The following is a 25,356-nucleotide window of genomic DNA, read 5'->3' as shown; positions in this document are numbered from 1 at the left end:
TGGCAAAATTACAGGTTTTCTGTTTTTACATTATTAGATAATCTGTCACGTTTTAAAACTTATATTTACTTTCCCTAAATAGCCCATTACTGGAGCCAGCCGCTATATATAAAATGAATGAAAATTAATTTAAATATAAGGACCTTTGGAAAATATAATCAGAAGGCTTACACTGCTATCTTCATTTCCTTGTAAATCCTCTTTCCTACACTCACCTGTCAGCTAGTAGGTATGGGGTAGGTGGGCTTATCCAAATCAAATAAAAATATATATTGAACTATCCATGATTCTGTTCTCTATCATATGGACATTCATGAATCTCTGACTCAACTTGTAAAAACACTTATTTAAATGTATATGTGGAACATTACAGCAGGAAATTTAAGAGGTACAAAAAGTGAGACGCATCTTGTTCTTGTAGAGCACGTATTCCAGTAGAAGAGGGAGGTGTGTAAGTGTTTCTATGAGTGTATGGGATGCGCACATTATAAAGGGCAGATGAGTAGAAGCTGTTGGAACATTTTTATGTCACTCAGGCTACATCATTTCTGTCCTGCAAACTTGCACTGTTGTTTTGCCACGTCCTGGGTATGGTTCAGGCAGTGGGTCACAATAAAAATAAGACTATACAACTTCTGCACTTAACCATTTCACTCAGTTATACATGTGAATCGGAGGTGGATTGTTTATATATTTCTGTAGTTTTAAAACAAGTTTTGGGCAGTCGGGGAGCATTAGACATTTAGCCTATAGAGATTACTTGGGTTGTGGAAATGGTTGGTGACTGACAGGGAAGCGTAAGCAGCATTGTAAGCTGGAAATGATCCAAGTGAGAGGGTAAAGGTGTCAGAGGCCAGGCAGCGGTGAGTAGGATACAGTGATATCCAGAGTGTTTTTTGGGACCAGATATCATAGATGGATGTGCTTTGATTAATTTCCCATTTTAACATCAAGTGTGTTTTCTATAAATTCTCTTCTGATATAACAGTTTGTATGACCACTTGCAAGATTTTTCCCCTGAAAGCTGATAGAATTCTTGTGTTTTCAAAGTTATATGTTTCATTTCTTCATTGACATCTTTTTTAAAAAAATATTTTTTTTAGTTGTCGATGGACTTTTATTTAGTTAATTAATTAATTTACATGTGTTGTTGAGAAGCAAACTTAGTGCCTCACACTCAGTAGGTGAGCGAGCGCTCTACCCCTGAGCCCCAACCCTAGCCCTCTTTATTGCCATCTGGTTTGGCCTTTCCTTTATGTAGAGCCCAGCTGCTGACAGATGCTTTCATTTCATTGTTGTTTAATGGTTTTGTCACTTTTATTTTCAAATTGCTTCTTAGAAACTAATCACCTGTCCTTTTCCCCAAATTCTGTGCAAATCGTGGGTGGGGAAAGTTATGAGAAATGTTCTGTTTTCTAAGTAAAACAAAACAAAACATAACAGTTTTCTGCTTTTTGAGATTCCAGGAATACATAGGCTGAGCAGTGAGTCCTCATGCATCTCCTTCTTTTCCAGACTCTTTACCTGTTGGTTTATAGGAACAGGATTGTCACTTATGGGTGAGTTGGTGTCTTGAGGTCACACTGGCATGAGGAGCAGTGGAGGTGGAGGGCTTGCTTTTCAACGGGAGTTGAGTCTGCTCTGCTGGTCTCGGCCCAGCTTCTCTGGCCTGCCTGCTTTCCTTTGTGACTTTACTATACTGTTTTCGAACAAGATCTGTTTCCTTCCTTGACTCACTGCAGAGGGAAGACTGACCACATTTCCCACCAGTTCGTTTTTGAAACAAGCATTTGCTCATTTTCAGTTTAAAAAAAGATTTACTGATAACAGGAAAAAAAAAAAAAACCTCCCAAAATTCATAAGAACAAACTAGAAGAGAAATTCTAAGTTTCAAAACTCTCAGAAGCTTCTAGATGGAATCCCTTCCAGTTTCTTGGTGTAAGTGGTGCTAGACTAGTGGTTTCTGTCTTACAAACAAAGCCTATCAGCCTTCCTGTGATGTGGCTGCAGTCTGTTTCTGATCTGGCTCTTCTTTTTTGTCTGGCCGCTGACTTACCTTTACCCTTTCCTCCCTGCCTCCCTCCCTTCTTTTCTATTCCATTTATTCCTATTATTATTTTTCCCACCTAGACCTTTTATAAATCACTATAACAGTGGTTTAGATTATCATTTGGTTTACTTTTGTTCGTGAATCACAGAAAATTCAACTCTGGCTAGCCTGGGTAGGAAGGAAATTTTCTGGCACATGTAATTGAAAAGGCCGTTGTTAGACTGGGCACTTCACTGTTACTACCAGGGACCCAGTTTCTTTATTTTTGTCTTCTGCAGTGTTGGCTTCATGACCCTTTTCTAGGGTGTAGGGTGATTTCTGCAGCAGATAGACAGTTATAATTTCTTAAACTATATTCATAGGGAAAGAATGAATTTCTTCTCAACCATCAAATAAAAATCCTAAACTTTTTGTCAGTGGCTTAGCATTACCCAGTTTCTCTGGCCAAGGAAGAGTCTTGTGCCTGTGGATTGGTCTGGATGAGAGCAGAAAAATAAGAAACTGGATCTTTGGTGACATCAGTGAGCTACTGCTTGCCTGAGACAGCACAGAGCCAGGGACTGTACCTGTAGAGGAAGTACACAGTGGGCATGCGAGATACAGCTCCAGGATCCACTGTAACTGTGCCTTTGGCTACATAAAGGAGTGAAGTATTTGTTCATATTACAAAACGGAATTTAAGAAGGGACTTGGTAATATCCTGTATGAGCAAGATAAGAATTACTAAGAGATTATCACCCTTTGTTTGGCTTTTGTGGCAGTATCATTCACAAAATTGAAGCCACAACTTGCATTTGTCAACAGACAAACATGTACACACACGTACACAGGCATATTATTCAAAAAATGAAGAAAGAGGTTTATGCTGCAAGAATAACAACAGGAAAGTATGTGCTTTACCCATTTGGCCTCGTTTGCTTTCTGCCTGTACTTATCTGTCTACATGTACGTTCTTTTTCTGAATCATTTGAGAACAAGTTCCATACATCATGGTCCTTTACCCCTAAATACTTGGTATGGGTTTCCTAAGAATAAGGAACTACAGTGCAGTTATCAGCATCAGGAATTTTAACATTGCTGTTATCTACAAGATTTTAAATGGATTCAATAATGTCCTTAATGAATGAAAGAAAGGAATACCTCTGAGATCCCTGAACTTGAGGATTGATTGCAACATATTCACAGTAGCCAAGATATTGAAACAACCTAAGTGTCTGTCAGCAAATGAGTGGGAATACACACACACACACACACACACACACACGAATATTTATCCCTGAAAAAGAAGAACATCCTGCCATTTGCAATAAAACAGGTGAACATGGAGGACCCTATGCTAAGTAAACTAAGCCAGGCTCAGCAAGACAAATGCTGCATGATCTCTCTTGAAATGGAGGATTTTAGTAGGCTTCTTAGAAGCAAAGAAGAGAATGATGGTTACTAGGGTGCTGGGGGGAAAGGATGGTATCAATCAGAAGATACAAAGTTTTAGTTTTGTAAGTTCTAGAAATGTTAAGTACAAGGTGAGGACTGTAGTTAATAATACTATATGCGTTTACACTAGAATTTGCTGAGAGAGTACTTTTAGGTATTCTTACCCCCAAAATGGTAACTATACGAAGAGATGGATGGGTTAATTAGTTTGATCATAAACAGTTAACTATCAAAACACTCTTCCAACGTATCACACTCTTCATCTTTAAGCAATTTCAACTGTCAAAGAAAGTTCTTTATGGCACTGTTCTCCTTCAGTGTGAGATCCCGTGTTTTAGGTATTTCAGCAGTTAGTTATCTATGCCTCTTAGAGCTTTCTTTCATCCCAACATTTTCTTAGTTTTTCTTTCTTTTTTGGCATTGACATTATTGAAGAATATAGTCTCTTTCCCCTTTAAAAAACAACATTACTCACACTTGTTGACTATTTTTCTGGAGTTATATATCATTGTTATATGATGTCTATATGAGAAGAAAGGGTACCATAGAGTCGAGGGGACACAGCTGGCTCCTGGATGCACTTGGTGTTTGGATTGGGAGGGAATGGGAGAGTGGTCGGCACTGTGGCACCACCCTCTTTTCTGCTTCCTTTTATCTTCCCTCACCAAGCTTGGGCTCTTCTCTGACACATCCCACCATGTCCTCCACAGACCTGGCTTAGTGTTGTGGAGTGAAAAGTGAGGTGTCAGGCATTAATGGGCACACAGCCCTGGATAGGGTGCAGCTGCAGTCGTGAAGGATAGAGAGGTATCAGAGGACATGGTGGGGATGAGGGGGTGGAAGGTGGCACCTGCCTTAGTCTGGGACCTTCAGAGTGACATGTTGGTCTCTGGGAGTTAGGTGAACTAGACTTCTGCATGGGATTCTTAGCCTCTGTTGCTGAGAAAAGAGTTGAACTGTATGTCTCGAGGGCCTGAGGGGTTTGAAGAAGTAGATGCCAGGTGTGGGGCAGAAGCAGTGACTGTTGGGGCTTTGGTTCAGCAGCTAGTGAGCAGATTACTTCTCATAAGGAACATAGTTTTGTTGATCCAGGGAATATAGCTGCTTGTTAATGCCTCTCGAAGCGCTCTTACTGTGCCTGCACCTTCCTCTGAGAAAGATGGTGAGACCCCTGTGCTCTGCAGGCCCTGCCCTGCCCTGTTGTGGTCTGCAGCATGAGGTGTCCCAAGCCACGTCCTTGAGATGGCACTTTGTACTGGCTGGATGTTGAATTTTTATATATATATATATATATATATATATATGTTTTTTTAGTTATAGTTGAACACAATACCTTTATTTATTTATTTTTTTAATATGGTGCTGAGAAATGAACCCAGGGCCTCACACATGCTAGGCAAGTGCTCTACCACTGAGCCACAGCCCCAGCCCTGGATGTTGAATTTTTGGCAATCAGAATTTGGTATTGTGCCTAGGCATGAAAGAAACTATACTTGAGGCTTCTTGTTGGATTAGGTACAACAACTTAATCACATTTTTGTACCCTGGTTATAAATTTAACATGTTAAGAAGAGTCACAGGTTTTGTTTGTCAGAGAAAGAAGATCTGGATTCTTCTTTCAGTTTCAGAGTGACAGCAATGAACCCTTAAGCAGGGTAAGGGAGGACATACCCATCTAAGGGGCAAGTCAGTCCTGCCTATTGATGAACTTTCTCACACAGATTTGAAACCCTAGCCTTCTGTAAAAAAAAGACTCAATTTTTACTTTATCATTTTGCATAATGAAATTTGTGTAAAAACTATGAGATATGCAAGAGTGCTTAGGTAACTTGAAAAAATTTTCATTTCACAGAATGGCATTCTTTATTTTAATTTATCTGGGGTATATTTAGTTTTAAAGATACATATCTAAATCATCGGTCAGTTCTGTAGTGTGGTATATTGTCAATTGAGTGAACATCTGCATTCATGGCCTTTTGATAAAATGACATCATTGGATGAGGTGTTGTAATCTCTTCTGTGGTGTGGGCACAGTATTAAGTCCTTCCCTTATATTGTGTCGTTATCTTATCAATAACATCATAGAGATTTACTGATAATATATTTGTATATATTTACATATGTTATATATACAAGTATCTTTAATAAGGCATTATGCTGTGCATATTTTCTTTTAAAGGGGTAGTATGTTCTATTTCAGTAATATAATAATCTTAATGGATTTAAGAATTAGAATACAGGTAGCTACACCATATTTCATTCAGCTAATTTTCAATGAATTGATTTTAAAGTTATTTCTTGTTTTAAGTAATAATGCAACAACACCTGTTCAAGTACTTACAACTGTGCAGAAGTCTGATTCATTCTTTTAGAAAAGTTTCTCAGTAGAGGTTTGCTGGGTCACATATAGAATGCTTGACTTTTAAAACAATCTTCTGAGATCAAGAGAAAACTAAAACAACTCTAGGAAGAGTTTGAAATGGCCCCTAGGAGTGATATTCTGATGTTTCTCTTGTTTCCATGCTTTCTTTTGTTTTAACCCTGCATGGTTGTGTAATGGTATTCTTTTTCCCTTTTGTAGTAAGCTGTGCTAGGACAAAAATGCAATGAAAGAAACACTGGATGAATGAAAAGCCCTGCTTTGCAACCCCTCAGCATGGCAGGCCTGCAGCTCATGACCCCTGCTTCCTCACCAATGGGTCCTTTCTTTGGACTGCCATGGCAACAAGAAGCAATTCATGATAACATTTATACGCCAAGAAAATATCAGGTACTAATGAAAACACTAATACTGGAGCATTTTTCACTAAAATGGAATAAATTAGCATATAGTTGACACAACTTATAAAACTCATTTACCCTTCCAAGCCTCCCTCTTCTGATTAATTTTCTCATTTGAAACACTTTTGTTCTTAATAGTCCTTTTCTTTTCTAACGTCTGCTGGGTAATTGATTTGTTCTATTTATGAAATTCCTCATCCCCACATACCCCTGTAACCTCACTGTTCCTTAATGTCCATTTGGGCGTGTCTCTCCTAATGAGCTGGGCAGGAGCTGAGGTTGGTTTCCTAGTGCTCAGTTGTGCATGGGCAGAAGCACAGTTACTGTGAGTTTAGTCAGTTGTATTATTCTACCGAAGTAGTCTGTGCAAAAATAGTTCTTAAATTAAATGCCATTTCAGCATCTATTTATACAGCACAGTTATGTATTGCAGGCATTTTATTCCTCTGTTATTCTTGTATAAAGGTGTAGAAAGTTTATTTTGGGGAAAAATACTAGAGGAAGATTTTAGAAAATGCTGAACTTTCCTAATTTAAAAATCTAATTTTCTAAATTTTGTCCTTAGGTTAGGAAATGTATAATCTTGTTTTCCACCATATTTCTAGGTTGAACTGCTTGAAGCAGCTCTGGATCATAATACCATCGTCTGTTTGAACACTGGCTCAGGGAAGACATTTATCGCAGTACTACTCACTAAAGAGCTGTCCTATCAGATCAGGGGAGATTTCAACAGAAATGGAAAAAGGACCGTATTCTTGGTCAACTCTGGTAATAAAAATTTATTTTATCAAATGGTGTGGAAGAGATTGGAAGAGAGTTTTATGTTTAAGCAGAGTATCTCTATGGATGTTAAGTTAAGGTATTGAAGGTGAAGAGAGTTTGACAAATGTGCTTATTGAAGCTCTGCTAGCAGAAATATTTTCTTTATAGTATTTCTCTGATTTGTTTTATTGTTGTATGTCTTTTGAACGAATTAGCTTTTGGAACATAATTTGTTATAGTCATTTTCATCCTTTATGTTTTAGCTTCACAAAATATGTTAAATGCTTGGATATCTTTTTGATTTGTGATTTGGCTATGCCCAGTTATAGGAAGAAAGTTATATGCTCTTAGATACTCAGTATGAGTTTAAAATACTGGTTTTATATGTTTGAGATTATATATCAAAATTAAAATTATCAAGTATGCATCTAAGCTAATAGACTCCTGAAGGACCACTGCCACTCCTCATCCTTGCTTTTGAGGCTGTCAGCATAGCTCTGTTCTGAGTACACATGAGACTGTCTTATTTCTTGGTGAAAATGCCTGGTGTTGTTGAGGGCAGAAGGGGTGGATCTAAAGTGGTTGCCACTCCAGCCTGGAAGGGAAAGTCTGAGGTTGGAGGGAATCTACCATAACGAAGCAAGGTGGTGTAAGGGCCCCTGGAGTGAGTGGCAGAGGGCCAGGTGGGGAGTCTTGCTAAGTGCCTGTTGGAGGGGATTTTGACACTGTGATTATGAATTGGGCTGTTTAAAAACTGGTGGCTAAGTGTGATGGATGACCATGACTGTTTCTGTGACTGTCTCAATCATTAGTAGACCAGAAAGCCAATGAAGCAAAGTTTCTTATACTTACATGGAGTGTTGTATTTGTACTCAGCAAACCAGGTTGCTCAACAAGTATCAGCTGTCAGAACTCATTCCGATCTCAAGGTTGGGGAATACTCAAACCTAGAAGTAAATGCGTCTTGGACAAAAGAGAGATGGAACCAAGAGTTTACTAAGCACCAGGTAAGACTTGTAGAGAAATTTCATTTTATAAATCCTACAAGTACTTGACTTGGTTTATAAGATGACCTGTAGCCTTGATTGTCTGAATTAGGTTTGAAAATTTCACTTTCCTGCTTCTTCTCAGCCTAGGGACCAGCCCTTGGGCTCTTTCTTTCATTGTAAGGCTCATCTGAAAAGAAACCAAATTACTAATTTGTGTTGCTTTTAATATGTAGAAAAGAAACTGCTTTCCTTGACTTGTACTTACTTGAAACACACAAGTTCGAGTGACCTGTTTCTGACTTGCAGATAACCTGCTTTCAGGAGACTGCTCTTTAGTTAAATGTATTGACTGGAGAAATTTTTTGGTTGAGGGCTTTGGATCTTTGATGGATACTCCCTCTGAGGTCCATGCTTTGTCAAGTAGCCAGCCTATGCTGAGGGCCTTTTGTGTGTGACACTGGTGACATAGAGTGATTAAGAGATGCTTCCTAACTAACTTTAAACAGCCCATTGTATACTTTTATTTCACATATTGGACTAAAGCCTTATAAATAAAGCCCTACGGTCCACAGAACTGTAGACTATGAACAGACATTCGGACTTCCAGACAAACTTATCAGTTCTGTGGGGGGAAACTTAGAAGCCATGTGAAATGTTTCTATGATTTAACTAAATTGACAGATTTTATCAGTGAGGATATGGCTATAGGAACCTTAAAACACCTGAAGGTCTCTTATCAGGAGGTTTTTCTCATAATTTTTTGCCCTTTTTTTCCTAATTTACTTTTTGGTTCCAATGCATGAAATTCTATACATTTAGAATTTTTGTTCTAATTTTCAACTAAAAAATTTCTTATTCCTCACATATAATGCAATGGCTCTGTGATCTGATCTCATAAGTATATCCAAGCAGGTAAATGGCATATTGATGTATTAATATCAATTTTATTTTAGGTTCTCATTATGACTTGCTATGTCGCCTTGAATGTTTTGAAAAATGGCTTCTTATCACTGTCGGACATTAACTTGTTGGTGTTTGATGAGTGTCATCTTGCCATTCTGGATCACCCCTATCGAGAAATTATGAAGGTAAATTTTTAGACTTTTTATCAGTCCTCACAATTCCTGATAAAACTTGAGTATATGCAGCTTTACTTTTAGGTATAAAAGCTAATAATACTAGTTAACAATATGGAGAACTTGGTTCCAGTGAATGAATGACTGATTATTAATGTTTTTATAAATCTATAATGTTTTAAACATTATACTGCAAATGAATTACATATAATAATCTTGTAGCATATCTAATATACTTTTTGAAAAAACAGATCTTTTAAACACACCACAGTAATTCTATAATTTTGCTGTTCTTGGTATATTGATGTTTCCACTGACAAATTGTTTTTTAGTATTTGTCAGTGATTTTTTTTTTCTTTTTTTTTGGTTTTTGGTATTTATTTAGTTATTATTTTTTTTCTCTTTCAATTTTTTTTATTAATTGCTCAAGACAATACAGTGATCTTGACATCATACATTTGATTCAAATAGGGTATGAATTCTCATTTTTCCACGTGTACAGATTGCAGGATCACATTGGTTATACATCCATGTGTATACATACAGCAATCCTAGTGTCAGTTGTATTCTGTTGCCCCCCTCCTCCCCTCCCCTCCCATCACTATTCTCTATCCATTCTACTGTGACACTTATCTCTCTCTCTCTCTCTCTCTCTCTTTTTTTTTCCTTTCCTTCCTCCTCACACCATCATATATGTGTTTTGTGATCCCATAAGGGTCTCCTTCAGTGATTTTGATGTTTTCATATGACAATGTCTCTGGTCATGGCCTTGCAAAATGAAGTCTTTATTGTTAGTATCTTTTATTATGTTAGCTCTGTGAAAATTGTCCATCATGTCCTCGAATTTTGGGACTAACTGCTTCCATTTTAAATGGGAAATGTGATCCAGAGGAATTAGAAGAAAAGATTCAGAAACTGGAGAAAATCCTTAAGAGTAATGCTGAAACTGCCACTGACCTGGTGGTCTTAGACAGGTAAGCACTTCTAATTGGCTTGGCTTTAGGAGACTAGTTATGTCTAATAGTAAGCCCTTAGTGTCCTTTGTAATGCCTGGTGGACAGCACCTGTGTCTGCCAACAGGCAGCTGTTAAAAGTAGTGAGACAGACTAAGCGTTCTTTGTAAGTACTTGCCAGTTCCAGAAACTCACCTTATTAGCCCAGAGAGCAGCAGGTGGAGGCGCGTCTGCCTTGAGAGAGGACATTGCATGAGCATCAGGCCTTCCCCGCCCTTGGGCCACTAAAGTCTGGGCAGCAAAACAGGTTCTCCTCTGTTGCTGTGCTTTGTTGTTCTGACCTTGAGTCTCACAGGATGCTTTGAAAGAACATTAATTTTTTGAGAGAATTGAGCAATATACTTTAAAATATTTGGAAACACCCTTTTGTTTTTAAAATGATTTGCAGATTTCTGAGAAAGATGTTGTTTCTGATTTGTAGGGTTGTCTCCTTGAGGAGGTTACTATTTTGAGTTTCAGTAATCTACACACAGAAATGCACACACACAACCTTAATGATGTGCTTAAATTGGTGGAAGAAAACATATATAAATTAGTAGGGAAATGGGTTTTTAGGTAATTATAACTAATGCAGTTCATAAAGTTTTAAACAAGCCTAAGTAGATTACCAAGTGGTGATTTTGTTTTTTGGTACCGGTGATTGAACTGAGGGGCACTTTACCACTGAACCACATCACATCCCCAGACCTTTTTAAGAATTTTTTATTTTGAGACAGGGTCTCAATCAGTCACTTAGAGCCTCATTAATTTCCTGAGGCTGGCCTCAAACTTGCTATTATCCTGCCTCAGCTTCCCAAGTCACTGGGATTACAGGTGTTTGCCATCATGTCCACCCAACTGGTGATTTTTAGGGTAGTTATGATAAATAAAAAAAGACTGATTTCTCTGGTTATGGATTTGAGTCTGACATGGGTTTGATTTCTTGCTCCACTAATTGTAAGCTGTGCGATCTCAGGCTGGTCACTTCCCTATAGTGTAAAATGGCACTGACAGTGGTTTCATGGGATTCTTCAATGATCACGTCAGTGCCATTTTACATTACACTCACTGTCACATTGTAGTGTGCCTGGCATTTAGTGGAGGTTTGGGAATTTCTCTTTGTAGAGTAAGAGGGAGAGATAACAGTTTGGATCTTGGGCTGACGTATCCAAATGCCGTATGAAATACAAACCTGTGGCCTTTAGGCTCTTCTGTTTTTGAGTTTCCTGAGTGTGAGCTATGATTAGAAGTAAAAGGCTGGGGCTGGGATTGTGGCTCCTCGTCGGAGCGCTCGCCCAGCACGGGCGGGACCTGGGTTCGGTCCTCAGCACCACATAAAAATAAAGGCATTGTGTTGTGTCCATCTACACCTAAAAAAAAAAAAATATTAAAAAAAAAAAAGAAAAAGTGTGCTTTTCTCGGACCTGAATTTTTTTGCTTGGCCTGGTGTAGTGGAAGTTTTTGGGAGAAGGAGCCTATTAGAGCATTTAAGTAATAGCTACTAAGTGATTCTAGGAGTTTGCAGCCATTTTTGAATGTTTGTGGCTTTTAATTTACCTATTTTTTCAAACTTTAGTTAAGTATACATTCTGATTTTGGTTAAGTGAAGAGTATAGTATTTAAATATGTCTTTACTTTGTCTTTCTGAAGTGAAACAATTGTGTGTGCTGATAGGATATCATGCCATTCACAGTTTATGAAAGGCAGGACAGAGCCAAAGAAATCAGAAATGAGTGAAAACTGGGGGCCAGGAGGGGGTTCCTTTATGAGGATACATTAAAAATTAAAATTGACTTTTGGAAATGTTAATTTCAGAAACTTCCCTCGTTGACTTATCCCCCCTTTTCTGTTTCAACTTCTGAAAAGGAATTTTTCTGAGTTCATGAGTACTTTGAACATTTTTTGTTCCTTATTCTGGCTGATAACTAAGGGAACAAATGATGGAATCTAATCCCCAAAACAAAACCAGAAAAACCTGGGATGATAATGAAATCTATCCACAGAGTTCTTTGAACACCAGCCTTATGCCATTGTTCCTTGTGACCTTAACAGGCCAACGTGGTACAGATAAAAGGCACTTCCTAGTGCCACTCTGAAGGCTCTCCGTGAGTCGGCCTCTGGCCCACGTGGAGATACAAACTGAAACTAGTTAGATGTGTAATGTCCTACTGGTTTTTAAAAATGAAGCAGAGGGTGTTTGGGGAAGAGTGTGGGGCCTGAATGAAAGAGTCTTTCAGAGGAAGGCCATCCTGAGTTTTGGTAGAAACACTGAATGCCTTCGAACTCTCATTTCCTTCATAATCCTGTGTGAGGATTAAAATGAAGGTTAGGCCAGGTTCTGGCATAAGGCTCACATTGTAGTAGATGCCTGGTTTGTGTTCTCTTTTTCCCTCCTCTTCCCTTCCTTTGGAAAATGTATTATAAACAATGACCTACCAGTTTGCAAATAATGTTACACATTTTCTGTGGAGAAATTGAGTAATACAGAAAAATACTAAAACAGCTACCTATAGACTTATATCATTGCCAACATTTTAGAATATTTCTTAATATCTATACTCTTGTCCTTGTTTTAGAAAAAGTTTTTAAAGTTTTTTTTTTTTTTTTTATTGTGACATTGACAACCTGTTTCTGATCTTAAAGGTATACTTCTCAGCCATGTGAGATTGTGGTAGATTGTGGACCATTTATTGACAGAAGTGGGCTTTATGAAAGACTGCTGATGGAATTAGAGGAAGCACTTAATTTTATCAATGACTGTAATATATCTGTACATTCAAAAGAAAGAGATTCTACTTTAATTTCTAAACAGGTAAGCAAATACAAAGTATAATGTAAAAACTTCTGTTTATAATATTGAAATGAAGATATGCTTCTTAGAAACAAGAGGCTGCTTTCTATATATTTTAAAGTCTCATCTTATCTCCTTGGACATTTTTCATTGAACATGTCATGTTGAATTGAAGATTGAGTTTACCTGATAGTTATTTACTTATTTACTTACTTATACTTACTTATTAACTTTCTGTGGTACTGAGGATTGAACCCAGGGCCTCACACATGCTGGGCAAGTGTTCTGCTGCTAAGCTACAATTCCCCAGACCTTCTTACTTTATATGGAGACAGGTCTTTCAAAAAGACAGGTTCTTGCTGGGTTGTCCATGCTGGTCCCTAACTCCATTCTTCTGCCTTAACCTGAGAAGCTGGGATTAAAGGCTTGTACCTCTGCATCTGGCCAGATATGTATATTTTTAAGCCTGATCCTCCCTGATTGAAGGGATGAGGTAGATTCCAAAGCATGGTTATTTAAGTGAAAGGAGTGAGCCCAATTTTTTGTTTTGTTTTGTTTTTGTTCAGGTGAGTTAATTCCTGCTCCAACCCTTGAACATAGGAATTCTCCCACTGTTTCCTGGTGTCCGACTGGACATAAGCCTGTCATCCTGAGTGCTGAGTAGTACAGCTTGAGAGAGAGCCTTTAGGGAGGTGGTCTTAATGAGCTCCAAGTGAGTGATACTAATATCCCATTCCCTAGCTTGTTAGAAATGCAAGTTGTGCCCCCCTCCACCTGCTTAATCAACCTAGATCTGATCCCCAAAACCGAGTTTTGATTTTGACCAGCCCACCAGTGATCCTGATGCATTGAAGTTTGAGGACCACTGTCCTAAGAGTTGGCAGCCATATTTGGATATTGGTATTGTATTGAATATGGGTTGTACTTTCTCTCATGCTGACTTTTTCGTGCTGTTTGTTTGTTTGTTTGGTTGGTTGTTGTTGTTTGTTTTTTTGTTTTTTGGTACTGGAGATTCATCCCAGAGGTGCTCTATCACAAAGCTATACCCCAATCCTTTTTATTTTTTCTTAGGAGACAGGGTCTCATTAAGTTGCCCAGGATGGCCTTGAACTTGTGATCCTCCTGCCTCAGCCTCCTGAGTAGCTAGAGTTCCAGGCATGTACCGCTGTGCTGATATCCAGATTTTTAAAAAATTTTTGAATTCTTGCTAAGTCCATGTTCAGTTCAGCATGTCTTGTGCTTGGTGTGTAGAACTAACAGTTCCTCCGTGATAGCCTAGCTGTAAGGACTCTGAGCTGGAGTTGTGAGGCATGGCACTCTGGGCAGATTCCAAGATCATACTCTAGATTTAGCTGGGATTTTAAAGATAAGGAACTCTGGAGTTGTGGTGGTATTTTCATTGAAATAATACCAGAGAACAGTTGTACAGTGAGTTTGGAACAGTTTCCCCTTTACAACCAGAAGTACTGGGCTATTGGCTAGCCAAAATTCACCCATAATCTTACTCTGTTTAATATTCATTGTAATGGAATATTTATATAAGACCACAGAATGGTGTACATAGATAAAATTCAAGGAAAATTGTTTTGCTACTTACTTCTTGAAGAGCAAAAGTTGCTGATGGAAAAATTGCTCTACTACATAGTTCTGCATAATTTGGCAAGAAATAAATGACTCGATTGTAGTCCTAACTAATTTCACAGATCTAAAGTTTTTGTAGGTTTCATTAACTTGGTACGGTTGCATCTTCTCTCTTTATGTTATGCCTAGATGGTTCTATGCATAGATACATGAAATAGCAGAACCTAAGAAGACCATTGGTCTGTCCCCCCCGTCCCCCCCCCCCCCCCCCCAGTTAAGGGGTTAACCTCAGTATTTATATTGGTGCGATAAATTGATTTTGAAGGGCATTTGAGGATGATTTAAGTCCCAATTAAACCCAGGTAAAAATGCTGCCATGATATATCGCCTAGCATTTTCTTTTTTCTTTTTCTTTTTTTGGTAGATTCTGTCAGACTGTCGTGCAGTATTGGTAGTTCTGGGACCCTGGTGTGCAGATAAAGTAGCTGGCATGATGGTGAGGGAACTTCAGAAGTACATCAAACATGAGCAAGAGGAGCTGCACAGGAAGTTCCTATTGTTTACAGACACTTTTCTGAGGAAAATCCATGCACTGTGTGAAGAGCACTTCTCACCTGCCTCGCTTGACCTGAGATTTGTGACTCCTAAAGTAATAAAACTGCTCGAAATCTTGCGCAAATATAAACCGTATGAGCGGCAGCAGTTTGAAAGTGTCGAGTGGTACAACAACAGGAACCAGGACAATTATGTGTCTTGGAGTGATTCTGAGGATGAGGATGAAGATGAAGAAATTGAAGAAAAAGAGAAGCCAGAGACAAATTTTCCTTCTCCATTTACCAATATTTTATGTGGAATTATTTTTGTGGAAAGAAGATACACAGCAGTTGTCCTAAACAGGTAAACCTCTAGGTTAACCTTTGCTTCCAGGTAGAACAAAGCACCTTTTCGCCTTGTGAGGCCCCATCTGAAATGGCTCCAGAGCCAGCTGAGTGGTATGTAGGTGACCTTTGTCAACAAGTTGTTCACTTGTCACACTGCTGGCATTGCAGAGGCGATATCTGTAAACACAATTGCTGTCTTTTAAGGCCATTTGACATGACTAAGAGTTTTGTCTTCAAGGATGTTAATCTGTTCTGATTTAAAATAGGGAAATAGATTAAGTAGTATTTCAGTAAAGTATTCCTTGTTTCGTATTTGATTGTTAGATTCAATTCAGATATTTATTCACCTTTAATTAAATATTAGCCATTGTGTTAAGCATTTCACATCAAGCTTTCTCCTTCAAGGGATTTTAGGATAAATTTTATCTGAGTATTGTGGCTTTTTTAATGTGAATTTTTTCCTTAGTGTGATATGTTGAAATAGCTTTTTAGTCTTGTTCTTATTTCCTGGCGTACAGCTCTTTAAAATCCTTAGAATCGTCGTGGTGATATGTAAGTCTCTTTGTATGCTAATGATGTGATTTATGGCTGCCAGCCCCTTAATAGCTTTAGGATGGGGCTGATCCCTGGAAAAACTGGCAAAATTAGAGGCGTGGGACTTTTACTCCTACCCCTAACCTGGAGGGAGGAGGAGGGACTGAACCTGAGTTGGTCACCAACAGCCAGTGATTTAGTCAGTTCATGCCTATGTAATGAAGTCTCCATAAAAACACCAAGGGACAGGGTCTTGAGAGCGTCAGGATAGCTGGACACATGCAGACTCCTGGAGTAGCAAGCCTGGAGAGGGATGGAGGGCACTGCCTTCTACCATAGGCTTCCTCCGGGGCATCTCCTCTCCTGTCAGAGTTCTTTGTACTAAACTGGTAAAGCGGAGCGTTCCTGACTTCTCTGGGTCACTCTAGCACGAGAAGCCATCTGGGGTAAAACCACCAGGGGCTTTGGTTGGCATCTGAAGTTCTGGAGTGCCGCTGGGCACAAAATCACGAGCCACCACACAGCTTTTAGATTCAAACAGCAATTCTTTATTCCCGAACTCACACCGGCACTCTACAGACACGTTCTTGGGGAATTCACGTTCCAGGCCCCAATCACGTTCTGGGCAAAATCCCAAATACTCTCTGAATCCCACGAGAACTCAACGGGAACTCAAGGAGCAGGCGCGCCTGAGGCAGCAGGATACGCCCTATTCCCAGCAGGGTACACCTTAAACCTGGAACCAGCCTAAACCCGGATTGTCCTAAACCAGGAACACCCTAAACCCGGATCTGCCCTGGTCCTTGAGCAAGGTCACCTTACATGCAATGTCACTGCAAATGACCTGGGTCATGCCATGCGTCATTCTTACTTAGCAATGGCTCTCAGCATCTCCCCCCTTCTGATTAATTAAACAACAAGCAATGTGGCTTAAGGACCGTGCCTGGTAGGTTGTCCAATTCAACATATGGTTCTTACCCGTCATGGGAAAAACTGACCTCTAGGCGTCAGCCTCCTGTCTTAGGTTGATACCACTGCAATTGGATCATACCCGTCACTGACTACCGGTCCAGCATACAGCCATTGGCCCCCAAATTTTAGACCATCACTAGCAGAAGGGAGGAGGATACAGAAATGCCACGACACCAAGCCAATTGACGGCTCCTTGGGAAAAATTGCATCACTGGTGACACCATCAGCAAAGATATGCCAGCACTACCACAATTAACATGGGGTGCGCTGGCAAGGAAATAAAAATTGCATCACTAGTGACACCATCAGCAAAGATATGCCAGCATTACCACAATTCGCTGCACCAAACGATAGTTACATAGTCCAGGCAAGTTCTGCAAGCAGTTCAAAGCGGAGGAATCTATCAATATGTCCATTTCCTCCCAAAATCCGTTTCCTCCCAAAGTAAGTTGACTCCTTGATTGAGCATTACTTGTTGAGTTATATTCATTGATGCATCAGTTTATACAGTTTACTGTGATAGCTATCATAGAAGCTGTAGTCTGGTTTTATCTTTGTCTTCACCGGCACTGGGATGAAGATAGGAATTCTGGCAATGATGCTAAAAAGACATTATCCTGAAAAGAATTATTAAATATAATGAAAAGGAAAGGTGAAAGTAAACAAACAGATCTGTTAACCTACTTTAAAAACAATCCTTAACAGCTGTTTACCTAATTTAAATTAAACCATTTAAATCACGTGAAAAAAAAAAAATAATAATAATTCGGATCCATTTTTTCATGAGCGCTCCTCATATAAGAAATATGGACATACGCACATACAGACATACAACACAAAACACAAGAGTGTACACAAACGTACAACACATAAGAAAATAGTAAAGGCCTTGTAGCTTTACCTAGGTGAAATCTCCATTGCAATGTTTAAAAACTCCACAGTCAAAAAATAAAACTGATCAGAAAAACATTAACCTAGGTTTGTATGAGCTCAAAAAATAAAAATAGAACCTTATGATGTGGAAAAATGCAATAATAAAATAGCTATTGAAAAAAGCATCCTGGTTAATCACTGTCGCAGATGTAAGAATGGCCAAGCTGGAGTTCTGGATATCAGCTGTTATGGATTTGAGTCAAATCATCTTCTTTTCGATCTGTAGAAATTGTTTTAGTTAATCTCTCTGGAATCCAAATGGGCTGCTGTTCTCCCTGTGGAAAAACACAAACAGACCCCCGACTCCAGACAATCACTGGGTCAGGACCTTTCCATTGTCCTGTTAGAATATCTTTCCAAAGTACTTTAGGCTTATGTACATTTTTTGGATACATATGCCTTTCCGCAGCACTAAGTCCTGATGAATCCAAATTTAAAAAGTTTAGAGTAAAAAGGGTTATTTTAAGTTTATCTTTGGGGGATATATACCCCTTTCCAATTCCCTCTTTTTGCTTTAATAAGTATGTCTGTATCTAATAGTTGTCTTAGCTTTTTGCATTTTCTATCTGTGTAATACTTTACTTGACATTTTCAACCATTTTCTATCTTATTTCTATCTTCTAGTTTTTTTCCTAAGGTTTGTATATTTACCCTTAGTTGCCTTTTTTCCTCTTTTTTTTTTTTTCCTATTTTGTGGGTTTAAAATTCTTGTCTTCCTACATTTTTTCTATCTTTCTACATCTTCTTTATCTTTTTTCTTTTTAACTTTCTATACTTCTGTCTTTAAAGTTTTTCACTTTAAATTTTTAATCTTCTTTATCTAAATATCTTTTATCCTATTATCTTCCCATTTTTTAAGTAATGCCTTTAAGATTAACTAGGCTTCGAATGATGCAATAAAGCAATCTTTTTTCCGCCATGAAGGTATCTCAACCACCTTCAATTTAACCTTTTAAAGCCTTTTAATTATCATCTATACTGTACTTTTAAATGTACTTTTTCACCACCTACAACTTCACTCTTTTAAACGAGGCTTAGATTCTGTTTAAATCGCTTTAATGTTAGTTTACATGGCTGCCCTTCAACCAAAGGGTTTTTTTTTTTTTAACTCCATTGAGAAGCTTTGTCTCAATCTGCCATGTACAAATACCTTTTTCTTCTTTCTTCCTTTCTCAAGCTTTTAAAGTAAGTCTAGTTTCCTCAAAATCTTTTTAAATGGCATTTTACAACTTTTTACTTTACCACACAGAGATTATCTCATCTAGAAACATTTCTTTTTCCTTTAACCTTTTATATTAAAATATATTTCCACATCTTGAATCTTTTTCTCTCTTTTTTAACCGTTAACCCTTTTTATAAATTCACATTTTGAAACAACTCTTATAAAATTTCTGATTTAGACAAATTACTCCACTTTAATAAGATGAAAGACTTTCATGTTTTTTATGATACTATAATACTATAATTGAAACCCAACTGAAAATTTTTCTACTCTTTGTATATAAATTACACATGATAGAATCTTAACACTTAGTAACCTTGTTTTAGCAAAGACACAGACCAAAGCAATATTAAACCTTTTTTCCATTTACCAATTTATGAAAACACATAATGTTAAGTAAAGAGTACTTGATTTTATATTTAGTGGTTGATATTTTAACACTTTAGCTTTGTAAATTAATCAGATCTTTGTAGAAACCAAGATCTTAGACAAGTGTAGTAAACAGAACTAGCCATCCCTTTCTTGAAGAAAAATCCTTCTACAGGATACCATGATGGTCCCATTGATATACTTAATAACTCGTCTTTAAAAAGCCATGGGCTACATTTTTGTATTATATCAACATATGTCCTAACTGTTCTTGGTCTTACTGGGGTGCCTCCTTCCTCTAACAATTTCTCTTCCTCAGAGGCGAACAACTTCAAACCTTGAGTCAACCATTTTCCCCAGTTTGCCTGAGAAAGTTCTAGGAACAGGCAACTTGAAATAAAAACAAAATAAGTCAAAACAGGAACACATTGTTTTTTGAATTGGTCACCCATTCTTTCGCTCTTCCTCAGGGGTGAGCAATTTCACTTACCTCCAAGCTTTAGAAGTTCCCCACACAGACCACCAAATGCCGCAGTCTGGCTGGGCACAAAATCACGAGCCACCACACAGCTTGTAGATTCAAACAGCAATTCTTTATTCCCGAACTCACACCAGCACTCTACAAACACATTCTCGGGGAATTCACGTTCCAGGCCCCAATCACGTTCTGCGCAAAATCCCAAATACTCTCTGAATCCCATGAGAACTCAACGGGAACTCAAGGAGCAGGCGCCCCTGAGGCAGCAGGATACGCCCTATTCCCAGCAGGGTACACCTTAAACCTGGAACCGGCCTAAACCCGGATTGTCCTAAACCAGGAACACCCTAAACCCGGATCCGCCCTGGTCCTTGAGCAAGGTCACCTTACATGCAATGTCACTGCAAATGACCTGGGTCATGCCATGCGTCATTCTTACTTAGCAATGGCTCTCAGCACTGGAGTAGGCTTAGGGGCTTTGCCTTACAACCTATACGATCTGACCATACCCAGGTAGATAGTGTCAGAATTAAATTAAACTATAGAGTCTCCCCCTGATGTCTGCTGCTGCAGAATTGCTTGCTTGATAGGGGAAAGTCCCAACCCTTTTTGAGGTCACAGGAATATTCTGGGTTGACTGCTGTGGTGTGGGAGCTGAGGCAAGACTGTTTATTCAGCGTGCTAAATAGTTGTGAGTTGTGCTTTCAACGAGACAGTGGAAAAGCTGAGAACTAGATTTGCAGTATGAACTGGATTGTCAACTATGGGTCAAAACCTTCTGAGTTAGAAGAGAATGATGTTTGGAAGGATTCTGAGAATATTAGCAAAGGAGACAGTGAACCTGCATTTTAGGTTATGGATTCCAACTCCTTCCCCTTCTTCAATAAAGGCTAGTTTTTCCTGAGTATAGACCAGCCAAAGAACTATACTTAAATTTGTGCTAAATGGTCACCTAACATGTAGTCCTTTTAGTTTGTGGATGGATAGTCTATTATTTTCGGCCAAAAAATGGTCCATATTTTGTACTTAAGACAATCAGCTTTTCTATGCAATCTATTGATTGTCTAGAGTTGATCTCTTAAGAGCCTTTTCTGCAGGTGGTGATCTCTGAGGAAAAATTAAGCTTTGTTTCCTGAGGTAATTTGGGATTTTTTTTTTTTTTAACTGCTTCTGAATGTTTGGGGGTTTTAAATTTTTTTGAGTAACGAGAAATTGGACTCGAGGGTAGTCGTCTGGCAGTTTTCAGTCTGGTAATTTTTGTAGTCAATTGAGCCTGAACTTTCTGATGAATATGAAATAAAATAACTCTAGGTACTGAATTACCTTTAAATCAGAAGTTTAAGGTTGGAAAGGGACCTCGTTGACTATCTAATCCAGCCCACTTATTTTTATAAAAAAGAGAAAGTGCCCCCGGAGGAAAAGTGATTTGCTCTACATTAAATTGCTAGTTAGTGGCAGGACAATTCTGGAATCCTAATATCCCAACTCCTAGTTTCCATTTCTTTGTACAATCATCATGCCCCTGGGCCTCACAACACTGGAAACCAGTGCTTCCCAGTGGGAAGATGGCCAGGAGACCTGCACAGGACTGACTAGGGATTATTTCTTAGAATGGGAAAAAGGCATTTCTAGGGTCATTTTCTGGGGCTTGGAAAGAAGAATGATGCAAGTTTATTTTCCTTCTCCCATTTCTATATGGTCCCCTACATCTGCCTTGTGTGGTGGCGGGTGGGGGCTCGATCTGCATGTTGTTTTCATGTAGAGCTGTGTCAGTTTTCATTGCAGGAATATTAGCCTGGAAAGGTTTATCCAGAATCAATCAGTTACTTCCTATTGACTTTAAGGATCAGATTAATTGTGATCAGCTTTCATAAAATGCGGCTGGAATTTAGTGTTATAGGATGAATCAAGAGCAGTCTGAGGGTTGACTTTATGGGCAGCTAATTAAATGTACAATAGAAGTCTTGTTTCAGTAAGCTTTTTAATAAGCTTAGAAAAACTTCCCGAAATCCAGATTCTTTCCTTCCATCAGTTTAATGGGAGGAAAACCCTCTTTCGGTGGCTGGTTTCGTGGGAGTGTAAGCTCTTTCCGTGCCCATCTAGTTTTTGGTTCTTCTGATGGGAAAGCTCGTTCTCAGCTGCTTTGGGTGTAGTGGAGGTATGTGCTCACCCCATGTTTATGGCTTTCCTTTTAGCATATATAGGGTTCTATAGGTTACTTTTAAGTATTCTTAATTTTTTTTTTTTTTACAGCACACCATGAGGAAGGAAGGTAGATAGGTGTTCTTAACCATTTTATAGATGAAGAAACCAAGACTCAGTTTGTGATCCTGCCCAAATTAACAGATATCAAGTGGCAGAAAATGGTTCCCGATTGGTCACCAAGTGTTGTTTTTTTCATCCTGTGATTTACTAGTATTGTGAGATATTGGCATTGAACAAACCCAAGTAATTCACATCCTGTCTCTACCCCTCCACACTTTTTTCCTAATTTTTTGTTTAGTTTTGTTTTGGAATAGTTTTAGATCTATGGAAAAGTTGGAAAGACGGTACACAGTGTTCCCATGTTCATCCCCAGACTTAGCTTCTCCCGTTGTCAACATGTCACCATTTGTTGTAACAGAAAACTAACATGGTGCCTTGGTCCTTACTAAACATTAGGCTTTTTTCTACTCCCATTCTCTTTTTAATCCCAGGTGTCATATGCATTATTGTCGCATCTCCCCAGTGTCCTCTGGTCTGTTTGCAGTTTCCCTGTCTTCCCTTGTTTTTCACAAGCGTGGCCAGTCTCGAGGAGTACCTCCAAGCGTTTCATAGAACATGTATTTTTTATCAGCATGGACCCATGTTTATCTTAGACTTCAGGTTCTAATTCATACGGTTACTGGTTTTGCTGCACACACTAGTGCAGCTTTAGCCATCGGGAGTTCATTGAGCTCCTGTGTCCCTTTAACATACATTTATCCTTTTGTGTTTTTGAGTGTTTCCTTGTTTGGTAATAAGATGCTTCATTACTCTTTTTACCTTAGTAGGGGTTTATGGGTTACTTCATATGTGGGTGTGTTTGTTAAATATAAAAATGCAAAGCTCTTGTTTTTCCTGCCCATTTTGCCAAAAGGACTGTGACCCTTTTATTTCTGCCTGCCTTTCAGAGGTATATTTTATGAAATTTTTTTATCTTTTATAGTACTAATACTTACCTTTTTTATTGGTTTGTTAATAAAAGACAGTGTATATAAAAAAGTTGTTATATCCCTGTCACATAGTGATATTAGTTCTTAAGTTTTTTATGGACACATTTGGGGAATGTAGCATCAGTATGATGTTCTGTGGCTGTCAATGAGAGGGATAGGTTTTTTGTATGGGTTTGGTTTTTGTTTTTCATAAGATCATAGAGAAATGTATTTGGTTTTCTCACACTAACAAGAAAATATAAGCAGTAAAGGATTCTCCTAGTGGTTTTATTTATGATGTACTTCAAGTACATGGTAGAAATTTCAGGTATTTTTGAAAAAAGTTTTTCTTTTATAGTTGCCTGTGCTACATGTTTTTAAAAGTAATCTACTAGTTTTTGTTTACATATTTTCTGCTTGGGTTCATACTGACTCCAGTCTAATGGGGGGAGGTGTCGTATGTGAATACAGCACGGTCTTCCCTCTGCCCAGAGTTGCATCAAGAAGTCAAGAATAAACATGGGGAAAAAAAAAAAAAGCAGTGTTATGGTAATTTTATGTCTTCTAAATATAATAAAATAGGCGTTTTAATTTTAATGTTTTTTTAAGTTTTCTTTTTTGGTACTGGGTATTGAACCCAGAGGTGCTTAACCGCTGAGCCACATCCCCAGCCCTTTTTTATATTTTATTTAGAGACAGGGTCTCACTGAGTGGCGTAGGGCCTCGCTAAATTGCTGAGGCTGGCTTTGAACTCGTGATCCTCCTGCCTCAGCCTCCTGAGATGGTGGGATTGCAGGCATGTGCTACCACACCTGGCAGTTTTATTTTCTTAATTAGTGCATTTTTTACAGAACTTTTCAAAAAGATTAGTCTCTGGATTGGAGAATTTTTGAAAACCTGATTCTCCACTCTTTATAGTGTGAGAAGCACTGAGCACCAGAGAACAGTATAGTTTATCAAGCAGCATGTTTGTGGAACAATTCATATAAACTCAGTTGAAAAATCAAAACACTATTTTCTCTGACCCAGTCCATGATAACAAGAAAACCAACTGACTCTTTTTTTTTGATACTAGGGATTAACCCAGGGTGCTCTACCTCTAAGCCCTATCCCCAACCCTTTATTTTATTTTATTTTATTTTTTTGAGACAGGGTCCTGCTAAGTTGCCTGGGCTGGCCTGGAACTTGCAGTCATCCTTTCTCAGCCTCCCAATTGCAGGGCTTAAAGGTGTGCACCACTATGCCCAGCACCACGAAGTCTCTAGGTAGTTTGTTAGTCTTTATAAAATCTCCCTGAGGACTGTGGACACTTGTTTCCCTTGTAGCCTTTGGCTTTATCTTGGGACATGGTTGGCCATTCCTTAAATTCATCCAGTAGAGAAATCATTTTCTTTTCTTAATGTTATAGCATAGGTGTGTGAGATTTAATTATTGCTTCCAAGATGTTATTAATGTGGGTGTTGTCTTTTCTGTTCTCTGCAGTATTGACGTGGGTGTCATTAAGGGGAAATTCATTATGTTAGTGTTTCTATTTTTCAGATAATTGAAGTGTACCCGATTGAGAAATTTGGCCAGGTATATTCTTTGCCTAATTTAGAGTACCTTTAAATGCATTTTAAAAACCCCTACCATGTTCAAAATGATGCTTATTTATATAAAGTAAAATTTGGATCTACATGTTATTTCTAAGATGATTATTTCAGATTTTAGACTTTTGGGAATGCTATTTGTTTGCATGTAATTCTGTTCTCTGTTACTGGCATCATAGTTATAATAAAATAATTAAATGAAGGACCTTGGAATACAATAAAGAAGTCTCAGGTTCTGGACATTTTAAGCCCTTGGACTATGGAGCAGACGCTTGAGCCACCTGGACACACAGTGTTCTGCTGGTTGTGGGTGGAGGTCCTCTGGATGGCCACTCAGTTCTTTCCACTCTTTGATGTTAACCTCTTTCACATATTTCAAAACAAAACAAAAAAGATCTGACTTAAAAATGCAATTTTCTATTAGGAATTTATACTATGTATGACTTCAGAGGATCCATGTGGAATCACTTAACTCAGGTGTGGAACCATTTATCTTGTGTGCTGAGTTTCTGAATGTGGGTATTTCCAAAATAGCTGTAATGGCAGCACTAACTGTTAACCTTTGGTGCCCATGTAATATGATCCTGTCCTGTAGCTCTTTCCATGTCTTAGCCAGAAGGCCAGCTCTAGGTTATTGGCATTCCAGGTTAATACAGAGGGCCAGGCAGGAAGGGGATCACAGCTCAGGGGTCTCTTTCAAGAGAGGAGGGTGGGAACTCCATGGCATTGCAGTACTAAAGGCTGTGCGG

The 25,356-nt window shown here is 38.5% G+C and overlaps 1 protein-coding gene across 6 annotated transcripts in view; it reads left to right on the top strand.

Annotated features, from left to right (window-relative positions):
- The window catches only part of LOC125615357 (endoribonuclease Dicer-like), a 32,792-nt gene extending 16,212 nt beyond the window's left edge, over nucleotides 1-16,580 (top strand). For 3 of the 6 annotated variants that reach the window (XM_048799281.1, XM_048799280.1, XM_048799282.1), the window contains 7 exons: nucleotides 6,066-6,254; nucleotides 6,871-7,033; nucleotides 7,904-8,034; nucleotides 8,970-9,104; nucleotides 9,906-10,066; nucleotides 12,728-12,896; nucleotides 14,881-16,577. In XM_048799281.1, the coding sequence (XP_048655238.1) occupies nucleotides 6,111-6,254; nucleotides 6,871-7,033; nucleotides 7,904-8,034; nucleotides 8,970-9,104; nucleotides 9,906-10,066; nucleotides 12,728-12,896; nucleotides 14,881-15,357 (1,380 nt within the window). In that variant the 5' untranslated portion in view covers nucleotides 6,066-6,110 and the 3' untranslated portion in view covers nucleotides 15,358-16,577. Of the gene's footprint in view, nucleotides 1-6,065; nucleotides 6,255-6,870; nucleotides 7,034-7,903; nucleotides 8,035-8,969; nucleotides 9,105-9,905; nucleotides 10,067-12,727; nucleotides 12,897-14,880 lie in introns of all 6 variants that reach the window. The other 3 variants (XM_048799284.1, XM_048799283.1, XM_048799285.1) reach the window with 1 other exon arrangement.
- The last annotated feature ends 8,776 nt before the right edge of the window (nucleotides 16,581-25,356 follow it).

Source organism: Marmota marmota, unplaced genomic scaffold, assembly GCF_001458135.2.
Source record: "Marmota marmota marmota unplaced genomic scaffold, marMar, whole genome shotgun sequence".
In the NCBI taxonomy this organism is placed as follows: Eukaryota; Metazoa; Chordata; class Mammalia; order Rodentia; family Sciuridae; genus Marmota; species Marmota marmota.
This window is presented reverse-complemented; position numbering and strand designations above follow the sequence as displayed.